Raw genomic sequence first — 13,676 nt, 5'->3', positions numbered from 1 at the left:
TTAGCTCAAGAACAGTGAGTAGAGAGCTTCATGAATGGGTTTCCATGGCCGAGCAGCTGCATCCAAGCCATACATCACCAAGTGCAATGCAAAGCGTTGATCATCATATCTTATCAGGTTGTATCATATGATATTGTATCGTATCATATTGTAATGTATCATTTTGCATCAGTTGTATTATTTCATATTGTTTTGTATCATATCTTTTCCTATTGCATCATATTGTATTAGAATGTATCGTACCATATCACATCGTATCATATCCTGTCAGACTGTTCTGTTTTCATTTTGAATCATATTGTAGCATACTGTATCACACTGTAATGGTTTGTACTGTATTGTAAGAGCTGATGTAGGTATATTTGGCCCTATTTCCACAACTTCCAAGCAGCATGGAGGATGAATAAAGCTTTGCAGGAGACAGAAAGTTACAGAAACACGTAGTTTAGAGCAAGCGTTCTCAAACTTTTCAGGCTGCGACCCCAAAAAATAAAGGTGCCAGAGACTGGGGACCCCCCATACCTGAAGCTGGCTGAAGTATAAGACTAACATTTTTTAAGGATTTTTTTGAGACATTTCATTCATTTAAGCACGAAGGCATGTCTTAATTTTTCATTTAACTGATTTCATGCATATATCTTTATAAAAAAAGGGTAAACTATACAATTTGAAACCATTTGAAAGCATCTGGTAATCCCCTTACAGTGTCTTGTGAATCCCTGGGGGGTCAAGACCCTCAGGTTGAGAACCACTGGTTTAGAGAACAAAATCTTTGGACCTCCTTTTGGGTTGTGGTCTTCATTAAGCTCTTATCAATTAAAATGATTTCCTATTGTTTGGCACCTAATTGTAATGTTTGCTATAGTATGATGTAATTTGTATATACTGTACCTATCATACTGAATCATTTTGTATCAAATTGTATCGTATTGTATTGTAGCACATCATATTGCATTGTGTCATATTTTATAGCTTTAAAATAATAAAATTTAATGCACTTCCTCAGATAAAAAAGAAAAAGAAATAGTTGGCTAACTTTGCCATTTAATTGTATGGGAATTCTACAGCAGCTAATGTGCTGTTTAACTAAAAAATAATTTTGATTAACGATGCAGAGGCACCTTGGGGAGCTGACTGGCTCAGGACGATGGGAGGATCAAACGACTGACTTTCACTGTGCCTCTGGCTCCTTGTTAATTCACCATCTCAGAGCTCTGTTGCTGTTTACTGCGGAGGGAAACCCTGTAAGTATCATCCAAAAAACACAAATTCCATTGCTGGCCTCTTTTTTTTCTTTGCTTCATATTTTCCACTCAAACACGCAGATACACACAGCCCCTTCCCTTTTCCTGCGAACTGCCCTCCACCCTCCACGCTATCTTACAGAGATCAGGCTGGATTTCTGGAGGAGAGCAGCTGCAAATAGGAATTTCTTGTGCCAGATTGGCAGAATCCCGCGGTCGGAAAAAAAGCTAATCCTCTGGTGGGTTCCCCCCGCTGAATCGAGGGGCGTAAGGCCAAGGAGAAGCCGCGGCCAACTATAACAAACAAAGAGGCTTTCCCCAGCTCTCCCAGGCAGCCCGTTCCACTGTTTGACAATGGTTGCCATGGAAGTTGTTTTTCTCTTCATAACAGTGTCAACATGTCCGGGCGGTCAGGAGAGTGACACTTTTTTCTCCCTCCCTCTCTGCCTTTAAAGGGAGAGAAGGAAAAGCTTGTTTCCTGGTGTGTGGTGGTGCCAGACAAACCTCAGTGACCAACAATACGAACACTGAACTAAGACTGTCAAAAAGTTTGAGAATTTCATTCTTTTGGATGCTATTTGATACTTTTCAATGCTTTTTGATATTCAATCTTGAAATCCAAACATTTCCAGTTATTTTATTGATTGATGCTGTTGTAAAAGTACCAAATCTTTAATATAAGTTCAGATTTTAAACTAAAAATTGTCAGTAAGCAAAAGAAAGCCAGTGATGTCTTCATCAAACCCATATGTCAACAAATGTGTAAAATTTAAACACTCTTAAGTAGTTTCCTGGCTTTTTGGGGTAATTACAAACAAGAAATCATCCAAAAGTGACAATATTTTCTCTTATTTAGTGTTAGGAGGTAGAGCTGGGTGATATCACCTCAAAATAAAATCTCTTCATTTTTTCACACCCAAACTTATCCACAATTTTGATGTATTTCCTTCCTGATTATTGAAAAAATGCTGAGAACAAATCTTGCTTTCATTTTTCCTGTTTAGATATACATGTGGGCTGCTAACTCGTCTTTAAAGGAGTACTACATAGTTTCAGGAAAAGGAGAGGTTTTTTTTACATTAACACTGACAGTGTTAAAGTTTGATCTGCTAAAGAAACAGGATGAAATTGAAAATACATTACAAAACTTTTACAATAACATTGGATTAAAGTTCCATTTAGGTTAGGGGTAGATCTGGACACCAAACTTAAAAGTTAAAAATCTGACCTGCAAAACCTGATTACGAAATGTTTAACAAAGCAGAGTAAACAGTCTGCTAACAGGCAAAAACTCATCCGATAACTACATTATCTACATAGCTACATTAGCCTTAGCTACGCTTACTAAAGCTGACATTGCTACAGCTAACTTAACTACAGTGAGTTATTTAGTAACGTTAACTATGTAGCTAGCTTTAGCTAAAGCGTGCCCCTCAGATTCCACATACTGCACAGCTTTCTACTCACACAGTAGTTTACCCCGACCAACAGTACATACTCTTGCTTACTGGAAGTGTTATACAGACTTTATAAAGTTGCAATAAATATTATTCTGTGGGGTTCTTTTGCTTCTACCATTGGTGAGTACATTATGTTTATTGTTTGTTTGTTTTTTGAAAGACTACGTTTTCAATATCATTCCGGGGTTTTACATCTTAAACTTTTTTTCGTCCACAGCATTATGTTACCTCTGTGACCCTCTGACTGACTGGTGACCTGTGCCTTTTTTCCACACTACTGGATGTAATGTTGATGCAGTGTAGAGATTTAAAACTGGGAGTCTATGTCTTGTGTTGGACTTTGAAGCTCACTTTCCGTCTTGTTTAGACTGATATGCTCTATGCATTTTGCCAATGGCCTATGCCTTAAACAGACCTGACGCATATCACGGTGAAGTGGAACTTCTGGCATGACCAAGTGACAGACCGGAGTGCATTCTGTGGAACTGCAAAGACTGACTAGAAAGGGTGTGATTTGCTCTGCAGTGCACTTTGCATGTGGATCACTGCATGGCCAGAGTATGTGGAAATATGGGGTCAGTGTGCATGAGTTTGCATTCCTTATTCAGTAGTTGAAAACAAGAAATGACCCAAAATTTGGTGCAGGGGGCCTTTGACTTTTGTTGGCCTGGTTTGCTTGTTGGGGTGCAATGGTCAGTGTCGGACAGGGCTTTTCTGTGTGGAGTTTGCATGTTCTGTGGCTTCCTCTCATAGTCCAAAACATGCTCATTAAGTTAACTGGTGACTCTCAATTGTCTGAAAGTGTGACTGGCTGGTTTGTTTGTCTCTACATATCACATTTTGTCTCTTCAGTGCTGTGACTGACTGTCAATAAGTTCACATTCAAAGACAGCTGGGATTGACTCCCCTCCTCTAGTGACCCTAAATAGGACAACCAGTATAGATCATGATTGGACATTTTATAGCTGTATGAAAATTTAAATCTAGTATTGTTACAGTCCTTCAGTGAAGATGCTGACAGCCTCACTCTGTCTTTTAATCTCCCCTGTCTGAGACAGACTAACATAACAGAGCCTTTAAACAGAGCAGCATATTACAGTTTTGAGAACCTTTAACTCCAAAGTAAAGAAAGGTTGAGCCTCCTGCCTGCTGTTGGAGTGGCCCGACATTAATTCAGTCAGAGGCTAATGGGGTTGACAAGCATAAGTATAAACATATGAGTCATAATCCCTGTTATTTCCACCTTGAGTGGAACATAACTGCAGCTCCTGGAGAGGATTGTTTTAACAGTGTGAGCTTGCCTGCTTGGCTTTGTTCTGACTGATACTAAAGCCCATAGATCAAACCACCGTGTGTGTGTGTAAAGGAGATTGTGGAGATATTGTAAATATCCTTGAATTGTTCTGAGGCAGTCCTATCTCTGCCGGTAAGTCTTATCATCCATCTATTTCAAAGAAAGGAATAGCTGATATTCGTCACTCGTTGCCCTGTTGTCTTTTACCTTTTCACACTGAAACAAAGACCTTTACATGGCACGCAAAAAGGTCACAGTTTCATCTTCATGAGGATGTTAAAGTCTACTTTAAAATATGTCTAAGTATAACAAGCTCTCCCAGACACACAGAGTATAAAAGCATGAACTTACACTCACCATCATCTAGGTAGGCCTGGTCTAGGTTCTCCTCCTTCACCGTCACCCTCCTCTGTCCGTCTCCTGCAGCCTCCATCTGCCCGGCGCCCGGCGGGGCTCGACCTTTCTGCTGCCCTTTCTGAGCGTACGGCTGCTGCTGGATCACGGTGGGATAGGGCTGAGGGTGTGGCCCCGCGGCCTGAGCCTGCGGGGGTGTGGGTGAGTGGGTGGTGGCCGCCTGTGGGGAGTAACCATCACAGTAGATGATCTGCTGGCTGTCGGGCTGCTGAGTGGGAAGAGAGTGAGCGTCTCCACCCCGGAGAAGGTGGTGGTTGGTCGGGGAGAACTGGATGATCGACGGGTGCTGGCTTGAGCCGATGGGACCCACAGGCTGAGCAGGGGAGCCTGTATGGACAAGGACGGACCTGTGGGGGTCGGGCATCATCGCTCCAGGCTGCTGATAAAGGTTCGGACTGCCGCTCAGACTCTTGCCCCCACGGGAGTACACGATGGTCGGGCTCTGCTGTTGGAAACGGGCATCTTGATTTGGTAGGCTGGAGCTGAGGCGCTGACAGGACGCCATGCTGGAGACCAAGCTGTTGTCCGGATGGAGGACGCTGCGAGGACTGTGGTAGTAGGAATGAGGAGATAACCCCAAAATCTGAGGCATGGCGAAACCCATGTGGTCGTCGTACTCATCCAGAGGCTCTGTCTTTATGGATGGTGCTGGGAGGGGAAAGAAAATCAATATTATGCTAATTTAATATGTAAAAACCTTCAATACTTAGAGCTCACTTTCAATAATACAATGTACTTGGGCTTTTAGACTTCCATAAAAAAGCATTAAAATATGGTTTCCTGTAGCTTTATTATATATGTTTAGCAATAGTAGTATGTAGAATACGGTTTCAAACACAGCCAATAGTTCAAATAACAGATTGCACCATTTAAAAACACCTGACATCAAAAATACATGAGTATTGGACATTTTGACAACTTTGGCAACATTGCTGTTGCATGTAAAGCATTATAGAAATTAAGTCTTGTTAATTTGTAAGCATTTTTTAATGTTAAAGGTATTATTAATCCTTTTATGTGATGATTATAGTGTGATATAAGCATACCAGAGAAAAGCTGAGCTGCATTCTTACATGCCAGTGGTGTGAAGGTGAAGTGTTGAGGCTGGCTGCGCTTCCTTTTGCCGTTAATGACGTAGAAGTTCACTTTAACAGGATGACAGGTGGACGTATCTCTGTAGGGCGGCACCTCCACAAACAGCATACTCTGCAAGACATAATTTATTACCAACTAGCTTAAAATGTTTGATGTGTTTCACATTCTGGTGTGAAATACATACTGGTTGGCTCTTATCTTTGTCCACTGTGGCTTCCATTTCCCAGATTTGCTGCCCATCTAGGAAGAAGAAAAGAAGAAACCCAAAACTTTAACAATCTGGTGATTAACTGTGCAGTAAAGTGAGAACGGATTGTTTCAAGATGTGCTGCACAGCGGTGGAACTCTGCGAGACCTTAGCCGGCAAATTTGGAAAATGCTGAATCAAAAAAAAACCTAGAAATCAGCTTTCTGATGGGAAGGCTGTGTTTCTCGCGGGGGCATGAATATGAGCTGTTATACAGATAGAAAAGCTAAAGAGAGACAGGACAGATAGAGCTTTTGCAGACTGTCACTATTGTTGTGCTCAAAAATAAACAGATTCTCTTCAATTTTTAATCTTTTAGGTAAGTCTTATACACTGATATATATTTTGTTTCCAATCATGTTTTTAAAAACTATGTATATATCCTATTTTGACAACGTCAGAGAAAACAGGATCCTGCACTTGGTTGCAAATCAAACATTGCTTTGAAATATGCTTTGCCTTATGTTTAATACAACCATTTGTAGGTATCTGATTCTGACATTTCAGGCTTTCTTAACTTTCCATGTACAAAATGTGCACTACACAGGCGACTGTGGGGAATCTGTGGACAAGAGTATTTATCTAGCGCTGACATCCAGTGAGTAACAGTGAGTGCTTGTACCACCCAGGCACCAAAGAGCAGCACAATCAGGATCTGATTCTGAGGCGAGTGCATGGAGGACTGTAACCACAGTATATGACTGCCTGCTCTCCAAACTGAGCTAAACTGGGGTCCTATAATAAGATATTCTGACAAGAAATTAGACCAGTAAACTTGCTTGTATATGAGTTTTTTGCAGTGTACACATAAAGTTGCTCCATTGGCAGATATTTTGCTTATGTCAGGCCTTATTTTTTGCTTGCCCAGATATCTATCTAGACTTTTCCAGTGAATGTGACTTTTAATAATTAAGATATTTAACTAGAAATGAGACTAATATGCTTAGATAGATTTGAGTTTTTGTAGTGTATAGCCATCCATAAGCCAGTAAGTCGCACTTGTCTGCTCTTTAACACTGTCAGAACTTCAACATTAGCTGTGACGTGATGGGAACAGTGTTTTCAGCTGCTCCATGTTTAAAACCATTATGGTTTCTGTCACATCACACCTCATCAGATCACATTCACGCCATCCTCCAGGTGAGAAATTTGAAAACCAAATGGGTTTGTAAATGTAAACTCCATGCGCACTAACACATGATCCAACATGTGTTGCTCTGCTTGGATGTTAGTGTAGGTGGGAAACCCTCTGTCAAATTGCTAAATTACAAACACATGGCTTAAATGAGTCAGCAGGAGGAAGGGGGATTCCACTCATGTTGCCAGACTTTCTCCTTTTTTTTTCTGTAACTTTCATTTTATGATCAACTCCCTCCACGTCTTACAAAACGTGATGACTACTGCTTTCTTGGCTCAGAGTGTTTGTTTGCAGGGATACCCCGACTCTTGTTCTCCCTCAGGGGATTGTTGTGTAAGAAGGTGGAAAGGGAGGGAGGAATAAGAGGGAGACGGAGCCAGCGCCGGCTCGACTTGGCCGTGGAAAGCTTTCCTCTCCTCCGTCCAGCCCTCCCTGTCCAGAGGAGCTGCAGCCAGACGCAGCTGTCCCAGCTTCAGAGGGATTTCACAGCTGCACTGCTCCAGAACTCTGTGTCACAGAAACTCAAAAACCATGGCAATCCCGCCTTGTAAGATCTCTTTTTCCATCTCAGTCTTACTATCCATTACTGTGGTGTGTCGTAACACAGCGGCAGGGAACCCCGGAGCAGGAAAAAAAAGAGGAAAGAAGCCGGGGCAAGTGGGTCCAAGTTTTAGAGGAGGCAGCCTGTGGAGTGGCTGAGAAGAAGTCTCTCAGACAGAAGTGGAGTCAGTGAGTCACGGTTTCAGACAAGCATTTTAACATCACTGTCAGCACAGCAGAAGCTTTGAGCAGCCAGAGGTAAACAGAAGTGTCTGTGATTAACGACAGGTGATGAACACAAACCTATTTTCAACAGTTCCCTGATATTAATCCAAAACAAATCTTATAAAACCAACTGTGTTAAAAGGTTGACACATCCCAGACATCCCACACAAACACACTTATAAAACAGGAATCAAGTATCAGAGGGGCGACTGTCCTTAAATCTTACATAAGGGACACAAAACTCAAGTCACAACCCACCAGTACCTACCAAGCAACTCACAAAGTATTCTAAGATTGCCTGCAGTGTGAACAAGATGGCAACTTTTAACAGCTTTTCCCTCTCATTATGAGAAATTCATCCATGAAACCAAAACGTTTATTTACTACAGTTTACTTTCATCGACTAAAGCTTGCCAAAAACAGATTCTTAAATTCTTTACTGATTTTTCAATGTGAGAGACCCCACAATAAACGAGAGGATCGACATGGCACACCATGCATTACAGATTCTTTTCACAATGCCATATCTTGCACGGTCAAATTGACTATAGAGTGAGGCGGCTACTGTGGTTAGCCGTTAGCTACACGCTAAGTCCATAGTAAAGGTCCCACGTTCGTCACATTGTCTGTGTATTTTTTTCCATGACATGTTGTTAAACAGCCATTTTGTTCCAATGAATCAACAAGTAGCTCTTGCAGGTCACTAGCATTCCCATGGCTGCTTCCTCATTGAGACAACTCGTTCCTGATTGGCTATTCCTTCATTGCACGTCACAATTTTGTGCTCGGCTGTCCTCAGTGCTCAAAACACACAACAGGATTTCTGGTCATAAATATTAAATATGTTTAATATTGACAATCTCGAGTCGGAGCGCCTCCTATCAGTTTGCTGACAGGAAAAACTCACTCGTAACACATCACAGGATAATCTGGCAGGATAATCATAAGAACCATCCAATAGGGGCACAGATGTCCCAGTGGTTTTAAGGTGCGCTCCATGTATGCAGGTGGCCTGGGTTCAAGTCTCTGTGGGTACTTTCTCGCACTCTCTCATCCCTGTTTCCAATTCTATCCATTGTTTTCCTCTAACGTCATTGGCTTAAAAAGCCCTCAAAAAACGAACCATCCCAAAATCAGGCCTTTGCTGTCTTTGGTGGGAAAGAGGGATTCAGCCCGACAACTGGAACAGTTACCATGTGTTGTGTGGCCCGCTTAAAGCTGTGATGAAAAATAATAGTTGACTAAGATGAGCTTAAAAAAAAAAACAACAGATCTCTGGGGATAAAAAGTGAAAACAAAAACAGTTTACTTTTCATCAGTGAGACTTAAACAAGACTAAAATGTTAGTTCTGGACTGTTGGATTTCAAAATCTATGATACATCAGTATTTTGTCAGTATATTTTAAACCAATTAAAGCATTGTCTTTGCAGTATTATGAGGGTTTTAATTTATGTTAATTTTACAATATGCCTCCTGAAATTAGCTAAGAGAAAACAGATGCTTTGTCTGAAAGTAATGACCAACATGTACAGACTTTTATTGACCAAACGAAAACAAAATGAGTTTTCGTCGACTAAATCCAGACTAAAACTTTAACCTCCTGAGACCTGAGCTTTCGTTATGAAAGCATTTTTAGTTTCTCCCACTTATGTGGGATAGGTAGGGTCTGACAGTTTCAAACATCAGCCTGGTCTTTGAACAGGAGTTTCTTGGAAATTTTCCTTTCACAATCCACACAAATTCGCAAAAATTTCAATGAAATTACCTAAAATTTTTAAAATATAAAGTATTTCATATGAAGTACCCCAAAGTTTCTTCTAAAGTCCTGAAATGTTAAGTGAAACTTAACTTAAAGCCTGTGTAACAGTAAAACAAGTTCCAAAGAAACCCCATGTGAATTCCCCAAATTTGAAAGCCAATCTCCCCAAAAATTCCTTAGCAAATTCCAAAAAATTTCCAAAAACATTCTCCAAATTTTAATGACAAAGACAAAATATCCAAACATTCAAACACATTGTTTGAAGTTTCCAAAATAATTCCTTAGCATTCTTAGGAACACCCCTCATCTCCAAATTCTCAATCTAATTCTCAAAAAATTACAAATTAATTTCCTTGACTTCCATAAAAATGCTAGAAAATTTTCAAACAAATTTTCCCAAACATCCCAGAATGTTCCCAGATTCCTATAATAATGCTGAAAGAAAAATTCCCTGAAATATCCAAATTGCATATTGTCCAAATATTTTAAGCAAATTACTCGAACTTTGGTGGACATTCTGGACAAATATCTCAAAAAATATAAAAGCAGGAACTATTACTTTGTTGTAAGAAAGTCAAAATGTCTTTATATGTGCACGCAGGGTAGGAGGGTAAGGCTAAAATGACTTGGCTAAAACTAAAAGCCATTTTGAGAGATTCTGAGCCTAAATTTAAATAGCTGCTACAATAGACACTGGTTGACTGTTTAGTATGTGCAGAGTCCTCAGTTCAAAACAAGAAGTAAGCAGCAGAGGTTGGCTCGCAGAGCAGTTGGCCTGGTCTCGACTCGACCTGGAAATGCCTTTTGTGGCCGCAGCATTGGGGGGTGTGAGATCAGGCAAACTCTTGCATACTGCTTCAAAAACAATTTATTCGTAACATAAGACCACAAATGATCTGTGCAACTCAGAAAGGCTGCAGGAGTCGCATTCAACATTAAAAATTCTCCAAAACTATTTGTAGATTAAATATTTCAACATTTAAGATAGAAAAACTGTATTTCAGAGTTTTGAAGGGATGCTGGTTTGGATTTCCAATAGACATTTTAATAAAACCCTGACTTTATTTCTTAAAATCAATCCAAAACTCCCACTGCCAGGAATGGACATGAGAAAAACTGTTCATTGTGTCAATCAGCGGATCGAGAAATGTCTATGAAACAATCTTACTGTGACACCGGGAGCAATAAATCACACAACAAAAGACTCATCTGTGAAGTGATAAGACATCATGAAGCCGGTGAGGACGAAAAGGGCAAAAGGAAGTGTGTTATCAGTCAAATCATGCAAATAACTCCTGCAGCTTCATCTGTACAATGACAGTGGTGACATGTGAAAGCTGTAAACACGCAACACAGACATTGTTACCTATGAGTCATTAGGTATCACCTTTCTGTGACTCTGTGTTGTGTAAAAGCAGAAATAACAGACGCACATAGATCATAAAGATGTCATAGATACAGACGTGCGTTTGGTTTCAGGCCAGAGTAAATCTGACATTTACAGCAAGAAACATGGGACTGGGGAGCTTCTTGGAACTGGTAGCCTTGATAAAATAAAATAGACGGCACTCTTTGGTGGAGGGCATGAACAGATCTGGTAATTTGTGCTGTTGGTGTAGAGTATTTACCCAGCACTGGCATCCAGTAAGTTAACAAGCACCTTATGCCGTCCAGGCTGGGGCGGGACAGACATTGTGACATTGGGAGTGAAAAGTCTATGTGGGATAAGATTCACTGACGATACTCACCCTGTGTTTTCTCCATAAAAATGACCTTAGAATCAGAGCTGAAGTTCTGCCCGGTCAGAATCATCTGTTGACCTCCCAGAACGGAGCAGCTGTCCATGTCCTGCTTCTCCACCATGGGAAGCTCATGAGCTGAACGCTGGGCTGCAGGGACACAGAAAGAGGCCCACTGGTTACCCATACTGCATATTTTCTGTCCCACTTTGAAGTCAAACTTGCACGAGAGAGCAAATTGCATAAATAGCCACGACAGCAGCAAAGAAATCAAAATCACTTTCAAGATTCAGCCCTTTTTATAAGCATAGAAATACAAAAATGAGCAAATATTCTCTTTAATTCCTCTAATATGAGCATTTTTTGTTTCATAATGTTAAAGGTATAATCTTGGCCGTCCTAGCTGGAGTGCTGGAAATTTCTAGCCATTTGTTTGAGATTTCTTACAGAGAAAGACGTGCAAGCTGCAACTTCTCACAAATGCATTGCTACCTTTTTACCAAGAAGTGACGGCGTTTCACAATGAAGACGTGATGCGGAGTCATTCAAGATCACAGCCCCCGCTTTCAGTTTTAATCAGCTGAAAAATAAATCTGTCAAATCATAACTGAGGAGAAGTAATGAGAACGTTTGGAACATTAAGGTACTGTACAGAAGGAGGACAAAATAAAAGGGACAGTGTGATGAAAATGATTCCTCATAAATATTACCCATAGCCTGTAAGTGAAGCTCCACATGAGCTATGTTTTTTAATCTCTTTTTACAAGCAAAATGTACTGAAACAAATACCATGGATATATTGTTAAATGTACCTATTATGAGCCTCATGATATAAAATCTTTACTTAAATAGAGGTGAAGATTAATACCTACAGATATGAAGTTTTGAAGCCGATAAAAACGTCAGGTTGAATCTCAGAAATAAGAGGTACATTTGTTTCTCTGTCCCAAGAAAAGCTGTAAGTGCAGTTATTTCCTCTCCCTTTTGTTATAAAGAGATGTAGTCCAGTTCTGATAAAACACCGGCCGCCATTGTTTACAGGTTTACTAAACTAAACCATACCTATATGTATCACCTCTTTATCCCCAAATGATGCTGATTTGTCAGGTCTTTCTCTGACTGGGCACAAGCATTTCATCTTAAAGCTTTGCAAGGTGGATCCACCTGATGGCGAACATGGAATCCAGCCAATCCATCAGTTTTGCAAGGTTGGGCCTTCAAAATAATAGACACGACTGCAAGAATAGGTTTATCATGCACAGAAGTTTCAAGTGAATATACAGTACCGTGCAGAAGTCTGTGGCATGGTTGGGGAAAAAATCTGAGGCTGCAGTAGGGCGTAAATTTTGGGACTAAGGCGTCTGAGGGAATTATCAGGCAAGAAAGAGGATTGACACAACCCTGGTTGTGCTCTGGATGTCTTTGTATGTTACCTGTGGCATGGGAAAATAATCTGTTGAAAAAAATAACAATCTATACCCTTAGGGTGGAGCAAGGGATGGATGTGGCGAGTAAGCATGGCCTATGGTACTGTCCTGGCTGGTAGTGGGGTTGACCGGCCCCTGGTCATGCTCTGGATGTCCTAAGGGCCCAAAAATGCCCAAAATGTGCACATGACCTTTCATCCATGTACTTAATTTAACCCAGTTTTAAATACTAGTTGTCTTATTGAGATCTTGCTTATTTATGTAGTTATATTAGGAAAATAAAGCTGGTTTTCCTAAAAAAATGCCCCCTATATCTTTAAAACAGTACAAGAGTGTCAGTCTGTTAGAGACCTGATACGCCTCTGTTCTTATCAGAATAAATGCCATGCTGGTGCCAAAAGTGAAAGTTTAAGCCAGTAGAAAAGATAACAGTGCACATTAGGGTGAAAAAATAATGTTGTAACATTCTGCTTGTAGATACACCTGAAACAATCTGTCTTGTTCTGTTGTTTTCACTCAGCTGAAACTCCACACTCACTGATGCGAGCTGAGGTGTCGACAAACAACCCCATGACCTTTGAACATGCAGCTTGCCTCCTCAAACACAACGTCACTGACACGGTTCTCTTATCAGCATGACAGATGTAGCACAGGTGTCATCGTAAACACCTCTACCTATACCTCACCAACAGCACTTCATGTTGCGACAAACAGGAACCAAAAGCTGCTGTATCATTTTTGTGATAAGCCTCATAAATCCATGTTATCGTCTGCGTCATGATTTTTATAACAACAGGTGCAAACGATGTCATAAATAGAATGACGTCTTGATCATGGTGTTGGTCAAAGACGGATAAAAGAACTTCTTGTTTGCATTTTGATTACACCAGGTGCTTTAATAACACTATGCACACATGTACTGATGTTCCCAAACACAGATTTTACTACCGTGCACTTACAAACAGGTACACTCACGCTACAACATGCAGAGCCCACCAACTGGACGAACGCCCTGGGAGCATAAAGGTGTCTTTGTACGCAGGACTCTGGACTATCAGACCAGCTCCAGACTCATTTGAATGTGGGTTCCCTA

General features: G+C 40.7%; 1 protein-coding gene across 6 annotated transcripts in view; it reads right to left on the bottom strand.

Moving 5' to 3' along the window:
* The window catches only part of nfatc2a (nuclear factor of activated T cells 2a), a 43,401-nt gene that overhangs the window by 13,147 nt on the left and 16,578 nt on the right, over nucleotides 1-13,676 (bottom strand). For 3 of the 6 annotated variants that reach the window (XM_041799727.1, XM_041799721.1, XM_041799723.1), the window contains exons 6-9: nucleotides 11,166-11,306; nucleotides 5,692-5,747; nucleotides 5,459-5,618; nucleotides 4,350-5,060 (exon numbers count right to left, since the gene is read on the bottom strand). In XM_041799727.1, coding sequence (XP_041655661.1) covers nucleotides 4,350-5,060; nucleotides 5,459-5,618; nucleotides 5,692-5,747; nucleotides 11,166-11,306 — 1,068 coding nt within the window. The remainder of the gene's footprint in view (nucleotides 1-4,349; nucleotides 5,061-5,458; nucleotides 5,619-5,691; nucleotides 5,748-11,165; nucleotides 11,307-13,676) is intronic. The other 3 variants (XM_041799724.1, XM_041799725.1, XM_041799722.1) reach the window with 2 other exon arrangements.

The sequence above is a fragment of the Cheilinus undulatus genome, linkage group 11 (genome assembly GCF_018320785.1).
Source record: "Cheilinus undulatus linkage group 11, ASM1832078v1, whole genome shotgun sequence".
Taxonomy (NCBI): domain Eukaryota; kingdom Metazoa; phylum Chordata; class Actinopteri; order Labriformes; family Labridae; genus Cheilinus; species Cheilinus undulatus.
This window is presented reverse-complemented; position numbering and strand designations above follow the sequence as displayed.